Source organism: Strix uralensis, chromosome 12 (genome assembly GCF_047716275.1).
Source record: "Strix uralensis isolate ZFMK-TIS-50842 chromosome 12, bStrUra1, whole genome shotgun sequence".
Classification (NCBI taxonomy): domain Eukaryota; kingdom Metazoa; phylum Chordata; class Aves; order Strigiformes; family Strigidae; genus Strix; species Strix uralensis.
In genome coordinates, this window is record NC_133983.1 from 13,482,495 (window position 1) to 13,497,306 (window position 14,812).

Here is a 14,812-nt window from a genome sequence, read left to right on the forward strand (position 1 = left end):
ATAGATATAGGGTACTTACCCAGCTAACCCACCAAAAATCTCTGTGACGTAGGAATAATCCCCTCCCGATTTGGGGATAGTGACTCCCAGTTCAGCGTAACATAGTGAGCCAAGGGCAGCCACCCCGCCGCCAAGCACCCAAATAATGAGAGCGAGTCCCACCGAGCCGGTGTGCTCCAAAACTCCTTTTGGCGAAATAAAGATCCCAGAACCAATGATATTACCTGGAAAGGACAAAAGGTTTTCAGTGAGGTAAAAGAAAGCGAGAAATTCATTTTTCTTATTTAAAAAAAAGACAAACAAACCCACAGCCCCCATCCAACCAAACAAGATACCCCATGCCCCTTCCAGATTTTGTATGATTGTATTTCATCCAATTACGCTCTGGGGAAAGCATTGCCATTTATCAGCAATCAAGGATGGTAAGCATGTGCTCAGCTCTGCTGAGGCCTGGTAAGACTCGCGTGAGCATCTGTGTCTGCAAATAGCGGTTTTGTGGCACAAACTCACACAGCTTGCACAACTGTCTGCTGTTACCTGCCATGCCCAAGTATTTTATCGAAAAGAGTTGGAAGTGTTTGTAATGAAGATTTTCGTTTCCTCCTGAGATGAATCTGAACAAATTAAGGCTCATCTTCAGGGCAGCTGATAGGTCAAAAAAAATTATGTAGTATTATCTATAATGTAGGGGCCAAGAGGTGCTCTTGTCACCAGGACAGATTTAAGATTGTGCTTGAAAAAGTAATCTGAAAGTCTGAAATACTAGAAATCTATTAACATTTTATATTTGCAATAACTGTGCTGCTTAGTCATCACCCATAGATTTTTAAAGGGATATTGTGAGGTAACGGAAATATTGGACAATGTGAATTTTGTCCTATTAATTTTGTTTGATTAGTGTGTGAGCTGAGGCAGTGCTGGGTGTAGAAAGGGAATGCTGGGTATCACAGATGCTCTTTGTTCACGTGGGACCAGGGTATGGTTGTCCTCCCAGGCCAATGGGAACCAATCTGCAAGGTGTGCTTTGCAGCTGCTCAGGGTCTCAAAGGAGAGGTTTTTTGTCAGGCTTGGGATTTTTTGAGCATTATCTAAATAGCACTTTTCCCAAAAGGATGAGAAGACCCTCCTGTTGTAGGACTCTGCTGAGGGCTTTCTTCTTCTATGAGTTGGTATTAAAATCTTCACTTACAAAGTTGACTTTATAAACATTTCTTATCAGTGCAGTTACAAAAATAAAATATTGGTTACTGGTCATTAATGAGGTATTGTCATTTAAACCAGCTTCTCCACAGCATTTGAACCTGTGTGTCATCAGATCTAAGCTTTCTTCCCCCTCTCTGCTTTATAAATGCTTTTTAGCTTGCCATGTATAGTAAGCTCCCTAAATGCATCCAGTTATGCCAAATTTTGCTGCATTTGGCTTCAATTCTGTCCTCGCATTTCTTAAAACAGCTTCTGGAAGTGTGGCTCATCCTGCCGGTCTGTCCTGGTTGTGCTCATGTGTAGCTGTGTGTTTGCAGTATGTGTGTTGAAGCAGATACTCTATCTGTGGTTTGAAATGAAATTAAATTACAAAATAGACAACTCCAGCAACTGATAAGCAGGTGGTCACTTCCCAGCAAGAGTGGAAGGGCCAGAGGCTGTGGGGACAGCCCTGAGGGTGCCAAATCCCTGCCGGATTTCCCAGATGGTTTGGGGATTCTTGGAGCAATGGGCTGCTTGTGGCATGAGGGTCTTGCCACGGGTGAAGCCATTCCCTGAGTATTAAAGTGTTGGTATAGCACTGCAATGGCAAACCAGAGACTCTGGCTAAATACAATAATATGTAATGCAATAAAGACACATTTTTGGGATGGGGTGGTGGGACGTGTGCTGGGCCTTTCCTGTTTGCTGGCATGTCAGCTTGTGAAAGGGCACTGCCGGATATGAGGGCTGTCAGTTGTAAAACCTGGCTTTTCAATATTACAACTGAGCCACATTGCAAAGTGCAGAGTCTGTGGTGTGGCAGCTTCAAGTAAGATTATCCAAGCACAGCAGTAAGGAAATATTGGTACAGATTAAAAAAACTGATGCAGGCCCGGCCCCCCCCCCGCCCCCCCCCCCCCCGCGTTGTAAAATCGGTTTTAAAAGGCATGACATTGAAAAAACATTTTTTTCAACTTTTCATTTTAATTTGAAAGCTTTGTGGCTGGCCATGCTCCCCTGTGTAGGAGTCCTTCCACAGGCACAGGCAGGCTGGAGTGATTTTCTTTTTAGATGAAAGTTGAGAGCCACAACTACCATTTTAGGAAATACACTGAATAGCACCAAAATTTTGATAATGCCTTTAAAGCAATGTTAGTAAATCTTGTATCGTCCCTGAAAGCCTCATAAAAAGAAAAAAGATTTGCTAGTGTATTGTTAAAGGGCTCAGTGAGTGACTTCTGTAGCTATCTGGTCTGGCTCTGCAACCAGTGCTTAAGCAGCTCTTCAGCGCTCTCCCACATAGGACACTTTCTGGAGCATGAGCCACAGGATGCCTCTGTACCAGTGACACGGGGGACCCTCCTGCTATGTCTGACACTATCCTCCGCAGATGGGTGCAGTGCTGTGTGAAGGCTGGGGCTGTCTCAATGGGTCCCACTTAAAAAGTGGCAAAATGCTATGAGGGGCGGGTTTGTATTCAGGAAGGAGTTGTATGTGCAAGGAAACCGATTACAGGTCGACTTGGAGGCTATTTTAAATGCTCCTTTTGGCATGGGGGACAGCCACGCAAATTCCCTCCCTCCAAAGAGAAGCCCTGGGTGCAGGGATGCCCCTTCACCGCATGGCTCACATATGGAGAAACGGGAGGGTGTAAGACGGGTGGGAGCAGGGAGATTTATGAGGGAAAGGGAACAGCCAGCCCTGTCCACCCATGCTCTTCTCTCCTTCCCTTCTGGAGCCTGTGGCCAGGTTGGACTCAGCGGCTCCCAGTCCAGAGACTGTAAAATAGAATGTAAGGGATGTGGGTTTACTCTGGAGAGGAGCTGAACAAGAGAAGATAAGTCTGCAAATATACAGACAATATGTGTAAGGAATACATTTTTTGTGTTCATGGGCTACTTTTTTTAATGTTTGTGATGCACAGATAAGGTTAAGCCAGAAATAAATGGCTTAAATGGTGATGGAGGAGGTCAAGGGTACAGCTCAGGAAAATCTTGATAGTGTTGAGATCTTTAGCCATGGAGGAAGTCCCTGGGAAAGACCAAGATGTCTCCCACCTGCGACTGCCGAGTGCAGCTGGGACGGACAGCCACCAGAACCAAAGGCACTTTCTATGCATTAAAAAAAAAAATAATCAGATGAGGCATGTAGATGTTATCAAAACTGGATCACACTAGAATAACAGTAAAATAGCTATCCCTTAGCTGAACTAGCACAGGGAGCCCTAAGCCCTGCTACAGCATTAATCACAGCAGCTTGCGCTGAAGGAATGGGTTTTGATGTGGACGAGTCGCATAGTATTATTCATAGCACTAATAGATTTGTTCTGGGTCTTCCCTACTGGGAAGCTACACAGCTGGAGTGGAGTGGTGAAATCTTTCAAGAAGATAGACGAGGAGTTAATGTATGGCTAAAGCATACATAATATCTGATAAAATTTATGGGGCTTTTTGGTCATAGCTTCTCCTGCTCACTCAAGCATTGCAACATATTTAAAACAAACAAGCTTTTCTGGAAGACTGCTTGTGCCCTGCTCAGGAACTGTAACAAATCTTGAATTTAAGCTGAAAAAGAAATACCTGCCTTAGGAGTTTAAAAATGGTCTTTATAAAGTCTCTGGCACTCCTGTGTGCTGCAGTTCTAACAGTTATGGATATGGAGGAAGGCCTTAAGTTATAAAGGACCCTTAAAAATGATCTGCTACCTGCCAGAATAGATACCTGTGTGTCTCTATTTTTCACAGATCAATGTACCTGAAAATACTGCAATTTTCAGAGGAGATGGTATTTTGGGGAGCATGCTGAAATTCAGACATACTGCTTTTCACAATAGATCTGTAGGTTTTAATTGCCTCTTTGGGATGGGACAGTATTCCTTTCTAGCAACCCCAGTACTGAACAAACAGGAATTGCCCAAAGACAGAATAACCAGTAGAAGAGTCCCCTGGCTCCTCTCACACCATCTCCTCCTGCTCAGTGCTCTCTTTCACCTTAGCTCAGGTTTGCTGCTATTTTTGGCAGCAAACAGCAGATGCAAATACCTATCCTTCAGCAAGCTCTCAGCGAGAGCTTCCACCCCCACGCTTTGTGTCACCTTTTCATTGTGTCAATATGTGGAGAAAGGATAAAATCCAAACACAGCATGGCATCCCTCAAACTGATAACAGATGAGAAATCCGGAAAATCTCCAAGCTGGTGTGCAATGTTACAGTGCAGTGTCCCTGCAGACCTGTGCTGCATGGGGCTGATAGGGTGATCTCGGAGAGCTGCTATGGTTTTCACGCTGGCGAGGGGGTGAGAGCTGACAGCGTGCCTGGCTTTCTGTACCTGCTCAGCTGCTTTCATGTGATGGGCAGACCTGCTGGCAGGCTGGGAAGGGTGGGGAAATGGGGAGATAAGCAGCAGCAGTGCCGTGGGAAGCAGTGTGATCAGGCCATGCTGTGATGGACTCCAGGAAAAGAGACAAGTCCCAGTGAGGTATAATCGCAGAGGTAAAGTGGCAGCAGTCTGGCATGGCAGTGATAAAGTGCAGTCTAAATGCATAGACAGATAGTCTATGGTGTGTTTTTTAAATGCCTGTGCTTGGCATTGTCAAAGCCCTGAATCTCTCTGTGCTTCAGGTTTCTGCCTCATCCCTGGCTGCCCAGGTGATGGGCAGCGAGGGGCAACTGCAGTGGGGCTGTTACTCAAATCCGAATTGCTGCAGGGAGGAGGTGTCTGTGGCACAGCATGGCTTAGAGTGATGCCCTCCTGTTATGGCAAGACTGCCAAAGCAGTCCTCCCCGTGTGCAAGTCTGTATTGAGCTGGAAATAGCCAGTACTTTTTTTTTATTTAAGGATAATGCTTTCTGGGTGCACCTACCTGAAGGAACAGGACAAGAAGGAACAGGCAACCTTCTGGACGGTCCTTTTATACAAACATTCACAGGATTTTTTTTGTTAAATTAAGTAGCTGTCATATATTAAAAAATCTAATGTCCTTCATGAATGAATATGTGATAAGGCAAAATTCTCTTCCAAACTCATTATGGATTTCCTATTATTTTGCTCTTGCAACATGCGCAAAAGCCATATCAGCAGAAGTGGAAGTGCTACGCCCCTTCCAATAACAAAATGTTCTTATGGAAACCTGCCATGAATGTGGTAAATGTGCCTGGGAAGTACCTTTGCTTCACTTGGCGTAGGATGTGTTTAAAAATAGATATAGTAGAGATGCTGAAAAGCTCCAAGAAAATGAGATGTCAGAAACTGCCTGATGAGAAGCAGAGTTTTCAGAAGGTCTCATGTTCCTTAGCAGAAGTTCTTAGGCCAGAAGGCTTAGCAGTAAGGCAGATACTTTGCCTACAAATAGGTATTTCAAAGCAAGCCTCAGTCAGCAGGAACTGTAAGGAATTCGGTAAGCAACTCTGGGGCAAGAAAGAAATTGGCTGTGCAGTTCAGGGAGACTGTCATTATTGTGCTCACCATGTCGGGGATAATTTGTTTCAGCTTTACTAGTGCTGGTGCTCCTGATACTCACTGCACTTATTTTTTTCTTCTAAGATGTGAAGAAATGGAAAAAATGAATTACTTCCTGTCAAACAGCCACTTTCTCTGCTCCTTCATGGTCTCTACTAGAATTTCTTGCTACAAAAGTATCTCTTTGAACCAAAAGGAAACTAATGTTTGAATTTCATATGTTCATGCCACAGACATATCTTACAAATAAAATACAGAATAGGCTGTCTCAAGTCTCAAACTGTGTGTGTGTATATATCCTTGTTGGTAATAATACAGCCTTAACCCTGCCTGGGAGGTATGAGCCAGTTACTGGAAGTTGTGTCCCAACAAATCAGTACTGAGTAATCACAGTAAACAGCACCTCATCTAAAAATGCTAAATGAGCTTCCCCTGTGGGAGATGTTCTCATCCCCTAATCAAGGCTAAGGAAGTACTGATGCATTCACACAGCACAATTGCTTGAGCAAGGTAGATCCATACTCATGTTGTGGTGCTGTGCGCTCCAAGCCCACTGCAGATGCTGAATGCGTTGCGCTAGCCACAGAAGCGGAGGATGGAAAGCGATGGAGCCATGTGAAATGGGGCACGTGAACTGTGCCAAGGCATGGAGAGCAGGATGATGAGCCTGAGTTTGTCTGCCAGCCCAAGCCTGCTTCCTTAGCATGTGAAAATGTTTCTGCTAATAATAATAGTTAAAGCTACTCACTTGCTCAGGCCTCTCATATTTCTAACCTTAAACAAGTATCAGTTTTCTGCAGGACAGAAGCTGTCTTCAACCCAGTACTGTATTGTGTAGCACTGATGAGCCTTGAACAGACATCCTTCAAAAATACTGACCTCTGGAACAAAATCCTTTCTGCTCTAGTCAGTCAAGAGTTTGTAAAAGAGATATTTGAAAGCCTTGAACTTGACAAATTCTGGGAATTTAGTTATTTATTTGCTTATTCACAATAACAATGGTCTGTGATGGAGGTGAGGAGAAAGACAGAGTTCACAGCTACATCTACTTGATGTTAAAGAAAAGCATTTTTGCTCTTAACTTAGGGAAACTGGCCCATAAAATTGCTCAGGAGCTGCTCGTTGCTGTGAAAAGATGACCCCGGCAGGACTGCCAGAGTCAGTGAGACCAGCTGATCTGCTCCCACACTGCTAGTTGCACACATTTGCTGAGATCCTGGGATGCTCTCAGCCACGCAGTGCTGCTGGATGTATTACTTGACTGGAGAGGTGAAAAGACATAGCCATTTCTTCCCTTTTTTTTCTTTTCTCAATGCCCCCCTGCATTTTTCTAGGATGTGGAAATCACTATCAATACTGTCCAAAAAAAAAAAAAAAAAAAAAATCATGACACTGGATAAGACCTTAGAAGTGATATATTTCAGGCTATTTTACTTGCCTTCTGTGTTTTGTAATTATTTTTTTTTTAAGGCTTCATGGTTCAGATTTTGACAATTTTCTAAAACAACTCATGAGGGTTAGGAACACAATTTTTAAACAGAAGTTGAGGTTCTCATGGAATAATATCACTTCAAGAGTTATTGTGAAGGGGGAAAAAAAGGCAACAGACACTTAGATATGACAAAACATCGTGCTGTATATGGGAAAGAGTGCATATTGCATCAGCTGACTACGGTGAGACTATAGGATGCAGATAATAAACGAAAAAAGGTTCTCTGTTATAGGAATTTATGCTTTTTACATTTTTTTAATACTGAACAAATCTTCTCCCAGCTGCACTTCGTACGCCATGCTGTAACCTGCTGCTGGGGAGTTTCATCCAAGACTGGAGCTCAGCCTGTCCTCTGTGAGCCACACTCACAGCCCGAACAGCCGGGGCAGCTGGAGACCAGGCAGACTCAAAACAGCTATTATAACATGGCAGTGAACTGGGTGTGAAGCAAGTTCAGACTCTCCCATCAGCCATGCTCTCTGTCTCCACTGACTTAGTGGCAGTGGGTCCCACACCAACATTTTGCTGAACAGAATGCCAAACCCCCCACCCTTTCCAGTTTCCAGTCCTTTATCTAATTACATTTGGGTCCTTTTGTGTTTGTAATTTTGACACCAAGACCTGGCCCTGGGACGGGTGTCCCAGACCAGTTGCTCACACATGCAACATATGGTTTTGCTCGTAGGTCAGCGCCTCGTGTAGAGCTAAACCATTCAGGAATCATGTACTGACCTGAAAATTAGGGCATGGGGCTTTACTGAAAAATCCAGTGTTTTCAGGTCACCTCTGGCTTTTGAACTATGAGAGTGCGTTTGGGGTCAGGTTTTGATGTTTTTCAATATAACCATGGGAGTTGAAACTCATCTTTTAAACAAAAGCTGAATTCTTATTAAAACACTTCAAGAACTGCACTTTGAAGGAAAACACTGAATATCACTGTGCTTGTGAGAAAATAAAGGGACCTGGTAATACTCTGCGTATTCACTTAGCATGCAAAGTCCTTAGGGCATCTTTTATTTAGCTGCAGCACACAATCCATGCGGACTGTAAAAATAATGGATCTTGCAGCCTGCTGAAAGTATTTGACAGTTCTTTAGGAATGGCCTTACTGATTGTATTTAGGGAACAAATTTCTGATAAAACTATGCAATTTCCTGTGTGGTTAGGAAAGAAAAATATCACTCATGCCTTTTTACTGGTTGTGCATTTCTTTAAAGATCTGTTGTACATCTGAAATTCTGAATGGGTCTGTAATATGGACTAGAAATTTGTCTAAGCAGGTCTTTCCCCTACAAAGTGAAATATTGACAACAAAGAAATTCTGTGCTTTTTTTGCTGCTCTCATGTAAATCACTTTGACTAGTTGTTCAGTGAAGGATTACACCAGGCAACATTCCTGAAAAACTGTGTATGGTTTATGAGCATAAATCCTGCCAGACTCCTGCTTTCATCGAGTGCTGTTTATTGTCCTCGGGAGATGGCACTCCAAAGCTCAACGCGGGTCACGCAGCACTGGGTGGCTGCAGGTAATGATGCGGGGAGATGCGATGTTCAAAGGCAGCCTGTGGCAGGTAGCGCTGGCAGAGGGAAAGCCTGCATCACCTGGGTGTCCTGCTTCCTTCAGCACCATTAGGGAGGTGCATCCCATGTTTATTTGATCAGAGTAGGAATTAGTAAAACAGTAGTCAAACACAGTAGTCAGCATCATCAAGGAGTATATCCCCAACAGTATATTGGGTGTTTCATTGCTACAGTTGTAACAGATGGTCTGAATATGTGTCTGGGTATCTCGGCTATGAAGGGCAAGTTCAGCATCATTTCTTGATGTCAATGTGGGGAACATAAGCCATTGCTTCTCACTTTTTTATGAAGCTGTAAGAAATGAGATTTTAATTTGTTTTTTAAATGAAATGTTTGAGACCAGCCTGGTTTCAGTTACAATATACCAATATATCAAAAGAAAACTGTATCCTCAATAGCAGACACAAACAGTTTTCACTGATAGCTGTGAACAGAAGAATAATCAAATGGCTACCCATCCTCTCAGGACTCCCACATCTAAGTAGACATTGTTCAGGCCAACAGGATGACAGTCTGTGTCACTGCTTAAAATAGCTTTCTTATAAACAAATGCTGAAACTTTGCATCTTGACTTGGAGTTAATAAATAAATATATCGTATTTGAGTATGAAATATTGTAAAGATTCGAGGTCACTGTTTGACTAAACTTTTTATATTATTGTTAAAAGGAATCATGTTTTACAAATTGTTTAAATCCAAATTAAATATGAGGTGGATTATGTCAATAATAGTGATGATGTAACTCACTGTGGATACTTATTTATATATTTACTAGGCAGAAAACTGCTAAATTAAGCAGCCTCCAGTCCAGCTGTCTAATTGGTTCTCAGGAGTTAAGCACTCCTAATTGAGGACATTAGTGACCAGTTGTGATTGTCACTGCCTGTTTGTGAACTCAGGGCATGACACGCCTACAAAACCAGCCAAGAAGTAACATGCGTAGCTTGTAATTTTGGTGCTAACCAGAAATCTTGTGGCAGCACAGGCAGTCCCAATGGCTCTATTTATTTACAGTAAATAAACCTGTCACTCTCTGCCCTGGCTGACCTCGGGCTCTGCCCTGGCCCACGTGCCAGCAGGTCCGGCAGCGTGATGGCTGCTGCGCACCAAAGTTGTGCCATGGCACTTAACGGGATGGAGGGGCACAAAGTGCTGCTCAGCCTTTGCTCTGCTCCTCTCTAGCCTATTAACAGAAGTGTAGCATTTAATACAAGAGATTATAAGTGCCTCCCTTCCAATAATATACAAAGTGTAAATGAAGTTCTGAATCAACAAAGCACTCAGGCCTGAAAAATTACTAGGCTATAGGGACTGTGCTGAATTAAAATCAGCAAACACTCCAACTGTGTTTTCTTAACCTCTAGTCAAGCATGAATTTAGGCTAAGTAGCAGTGTTTTAGATATTTCATGTAGTGGTCTTGAATTTCTTTGCTTTTAAATAGCATTCAGAAAACTCTTAATGAAGAATGGATGAAGAATAAAAGAATCTATAGAGCTTGGCATTAAAATAATAGCCATTTAACTTCATAAGTGAGTAAAAAAGGTAACTACTGTAGCAGTGGAAAATGAATTATGGTTCCTCTGCTAATACACTTGCAAAAGAAAAACTGAAAAATGCCTATAAAAGTAACAGTGACAATTTAATGTCTACAGGGATTGGTATTTAACAAAATTAAATGATCTTAAAATCTGACTTCAGTTCAAATATTTATGTTAAAATTCCTAGCAAGTAAGAACATGACCAGTCATTATAAACTGCAATTCCAGCATTCCAAGTGGATTTTACTGGGTTAAGAATTTATAATCTGATTATGCTACACTCAACTTTAAAGATTTTAAAAATCAGGCTACTTAAAATACTGACAAAAGCGTTTTCTTTAACTTGTCATAGATTTATAAAGAAGATATTTGCCTTTTGAGCACTAAAATACAGGTGTAGTCCATGAAGACTTGAGGAACCAAGTTTTTCTAACAGTGAAGGCGTGAGTAGCACAGAATACTGAGTATAGAAAAGTAAATATGTCAGGCATACTTCATATTTAACAACTGATGCGGCCTTACAGAGGGCTAGATAATCTGTTTTAGTACTAGGGTTAGATTTTGCTATTGCATAAGGCACTACCGAGATTTGTCAATCATTTTAATATTTCTATATTAAAAATGTAATACCTATATATAAAAATGAGCTGCAGCATCCTCCAAAGGATGTTTGCAGTTTCTCATATTGCCTTTTACTGACTAGAATATTTAATAAGCCAGGCTCATTTTCCTGCAAAACTGTTTCACTTGAGAAAAACAAAACTCCTTTAGTGAATATAGAACCCCAGAGAAACACGGTCGGTTTTCCCTTCCCTTCTCCCTGGTAAGCGGGGTGTAGGGGTGCGGGGGGCAGCCCCGCCCCTCCCGGCCAGGCCCCGCCCCTCCCGGCCGCCCCCTCCGCCCTGGCCTCCCCACCCGCCACGCCCCGGCTGGTCCTCGCTGGACCGAGCTCACAAATGGCAGCAAAAAGGTGAAATTAAGCAGTGCCATCCGTTGGGAAACCAGGGACTGATTGAAAGCGACTCTTATTGGGCTAACTTGGGGAGCTGCAGCGAGGACGGGATATCATTCTTAACCCGAATTTTGGGTAATATTATTGTGGCTGTCACATTTCTGGCTTGCAGTTTTCCTCAGTGTTACTGTAATCATCCTGTTTTTAAGACGATTGCATGTATCCTTCCCTTGAGAGAAAAGAACCTCTGTTTTCTTGTCTTTGGTATTTCAAGAAAACGTTGAGAGTGATCTAATTGCAAAGAGCACTGATGAGCAGAACTAGCAAATGGATATTACTTGTACGTGCAGGCTGCATGGTGGTGATTTTGTGGTGTTAGGCAGCTGTGTTGCAATCAGATGAAAAACTCACAATCTAGAGAAGAGCAATCAAAGCAAATTGCAAATTGCTAACCTTAGTCTTCCTGGGACCTTTAATATATCCAGGGCCACTTGAAAAGTTCTTTAAAAGTAGTAAACCGCACATCTGGGTCTGGCTTAAGGTGTATAAACTGTGTAGTAACGACTGTTGGTTTGTAATCACTTTCCACTAGCAGTGGAAAGCAGCCTTAGAGGAAAGCAGTACTTGCAAAAACCTGCAAGGTGTGTTTATGGGACTGCACTACTTTGCTGTTTAGCTGAAGCCTGCTGCTTGTCTTATGAGGCTGACCATGCTCAGACTGTAGCCCAGCCTCTGCCAACATACCCAGCAGCTTAAAACCAGAAAATGTGGTGGTTTAAAACTTCTACCTTTCTGAAAGGGGATGTTCTTTTACCTCCTCTTTGTAAACTTAGTGATAATTTATCACTTGCTTTTCTTCTACAGAAGGCAGCTAACCAAGAGAAGCTTCATCAAGAAAGCTTTTAAGCCTCTGTTTTGGTAACGTGATCATCACGAGATGATCTGCCACTTGAATAGCATTCAAAGGAAGTTACATTGGCAGGTGCTGACTGTACTTGTAGGAAGTGCACATCTGTACTGTAGAGACCTCACTGCAACAGATATGACGTGGGATATTATCAATGTAGTACTTAAGAGTTAAAATGAAAACGCTTGCTTAACCAAAAACAGCACTGGAAACTGATCCGATGCTACGGCTTGCAGGCATCGTTCAAGATGTCTCCTGAGTACGCACATGGGCATACACTGGGTATGACAGATTAATTTACAAATCTGTGTTCAAAATTGCAGGGCCCAGTTGAGCACCTGGAAGGAGGCCTGGTCCCTGTGCTGGAGACCAAACATTTAGATGATGTGGAGGACAGACCTACAGTAAGGTAGATAAATGGTGAGTAATAAATGGTGAGTAAATAATAAATAGATAAATGGTCACTTTATTATCTACAGTAAGGTAGATAAATGGTGGGGAGATGCTGGGCATCAGGCCTCTTTGGAGCATGTGAAATAATAAAGGAGAAGTCGGATGTCTGCTAGTGCATGGTTTTATTCTGTTTTATTTGAGTAATGCTGCTGCAATGTGTTTATATCAAAGGAGAAGTTAAAGCCTGTATGATAGCATTTTTGTTGTTGCTCTAAACTGAAAACTCCTCTTTTATTCTGCTAATCCTTTCACCGGCTGCAGGCTCTTTTCAGGCACACAGTCCACTGCTTTATTTCCTGCTCCTCTGTTCTGACTCTTGTACTTGGTCTGATTTCTCTACTTCCTCAACTTCTGACTTGTTCTCCTCTTCTCTTGCCAGTGTTGGGATATGTGGGCTGCATTTCATTACCACAGAGACCAAACCTCAGCCTCCTGTACCCTTCTCTATATGCTACAATGAATACCACAGATAAGGCAAAAATATTGGGAAAGGCCTTCTCCTAGGGACTAGGAGGCATTTTCCTTGGGATTTTCTCAAAGGAGTAACACTAAGTGAGCTCTAGCACACTGCCACACTGAAAGCAGCATATGTAGTGGTAGTAAGGCTGTGTGTCCAGGTGGGGATTACTACCAGTCACCTTTGCTGAGCTTCATATTGCACCTTCCTTTTCTGCTTTCTTCCCTGGCAGCAGGGACCTTGAGTAGGGTTTATGACAGGGCAGTGCTGCCAGGTGAAGATGAGGGGGTCCTACAGAGAGCTGTGGAGCAGTCCTTTTTGGTGGGTCCCACTGCATCGCCACTGACAGTGGCACAAGGGGCTGTGGGGAACAGGGGCTCAAACTACCCTCTCAACTGTGGGACTTCAGCACATAAAGGAGCTATTGTGACCCTTGAAGCCAAGCTCTCCTGTGGTGTTAGAAAGCTTTGATCCTTCCACTAATTTCCAAAGAGAAATTGAATGCCAAACCTACCTTGGTGCTGTAAGAGGGATGTAGATGAAACCCCTCTAATGTTCCTAAAAACCCTGGGTTGCCCTGGTAAGAAAGTGCAGCACTGCACACTGCTCTCTATAAATAGTGCAGCTTTATGCTGTATTAGCCCTAGTTATCTGTATGACATTTGTTTTCTGTGCTCTCTGGACCTCAGTATCCTGACTTGGAATTTTACCTGCAAACAGCAGAAATGTGTCGTTAAATCCCCTGATGTAGAAACGGGCAGTTCCTAATGCCTTGCCCTGCATGCATGCTGGAGGAGGTAGGGGTCTTCTCTAGGGCTCTGTGTGACTTATTACTACCATATAAATCCTGAAAAGCAACTGATAGTGGAGCAAGGTCCCCCCCACAGTGGCTTAAGAAGCAAATGCCAGCCCATGCAGCTGATTTAATGTTTGTCCTTTGGCTGAGAAATCCCACAAGTGACAGCTGTGCCTCTGGGATGGCTCTCATGGTGCCCACTGCACCTGCAATGGTTTTCAGTATTTATCAAGGAGAAAAGCAATTACAAAACACTGCTCTAAAGCTCCCCAACCTCGCTTTAATAACAGCCAAAGAGTTCAGCTGTGTTGGGGAATGCTGTGGGTCAGACAAGGACAGTATGACAGATACAGCTTTATGCCAGCCCAGACTCTTCAGTCCTACTCATTCCAGTGGCAGGGACACTTGCACCACCTCTGAAGCATAATTTGTTTCATGGAAAATGCTGTGGGTTTTTTTTCTTTTTTTGTTTTCTCCCCCTACCTCTATTCTTTTTGTGACTGAGCATGGTAAACAGATTACTTGAATAGTCTGGAAAGTTTATCAGCAACTGCTGTCCAGTCAGAAAGCCTCTTGTCCATTCCTGAAAGCTGTCAGTCCTCATGGAAGTATCATCGTTTGTCTAATTAGAAAGATGCAATAAAAGGGCAGTATGCAATTTCAAAAGTCACACAGTACACTAATACAAGTGCACAGAAGGATCTTTTCTGTTAGACGAATAGGCTCTAGCAGAAGAAACCAGCCTGGAAGCTGGCACCATCTCCCTGACCCCCACCCTACTTCCCAGCCTCTGCAGCACCTCCCTGCTTACCTTACACAGCATCATCCTGCAGCTTTTTGCTGGGAAAAATGTTCCTCCTTGAGAATTAAAAACTTTGCATGCATTGGAGCCCTTTCAACTCTCAGCTGTGGCCACCAGAACCCACACATGAGCTGTGTTTGCCCCAGGGCTCCGCAGCAGCAAAGGGACATGAAGGGACTACAGGGCAGCAT

At 43.2% G+C, this 14,812-nt stretch overlaps 1 protein-coding gene across 1 annotated transcript in view; it reads right to left on the bottom strand.

Annotated features, from left to right (window-relative positions):
• SLC7A10 (solute carrier family 7 member 10) overlaps positions 1-14,812 on the bottom strand; it is a 44,823-nt gene that overhangs the window by 17,256 nt on the left and 12,755 nt on the right. Inside the window, 1 exon segment of the mRNA XM_074881769.1 lies at positions 20-224. Within this exon segment, the coding sequence (XP_074737870.1) occupies positions 20-224 (205 nt within the window).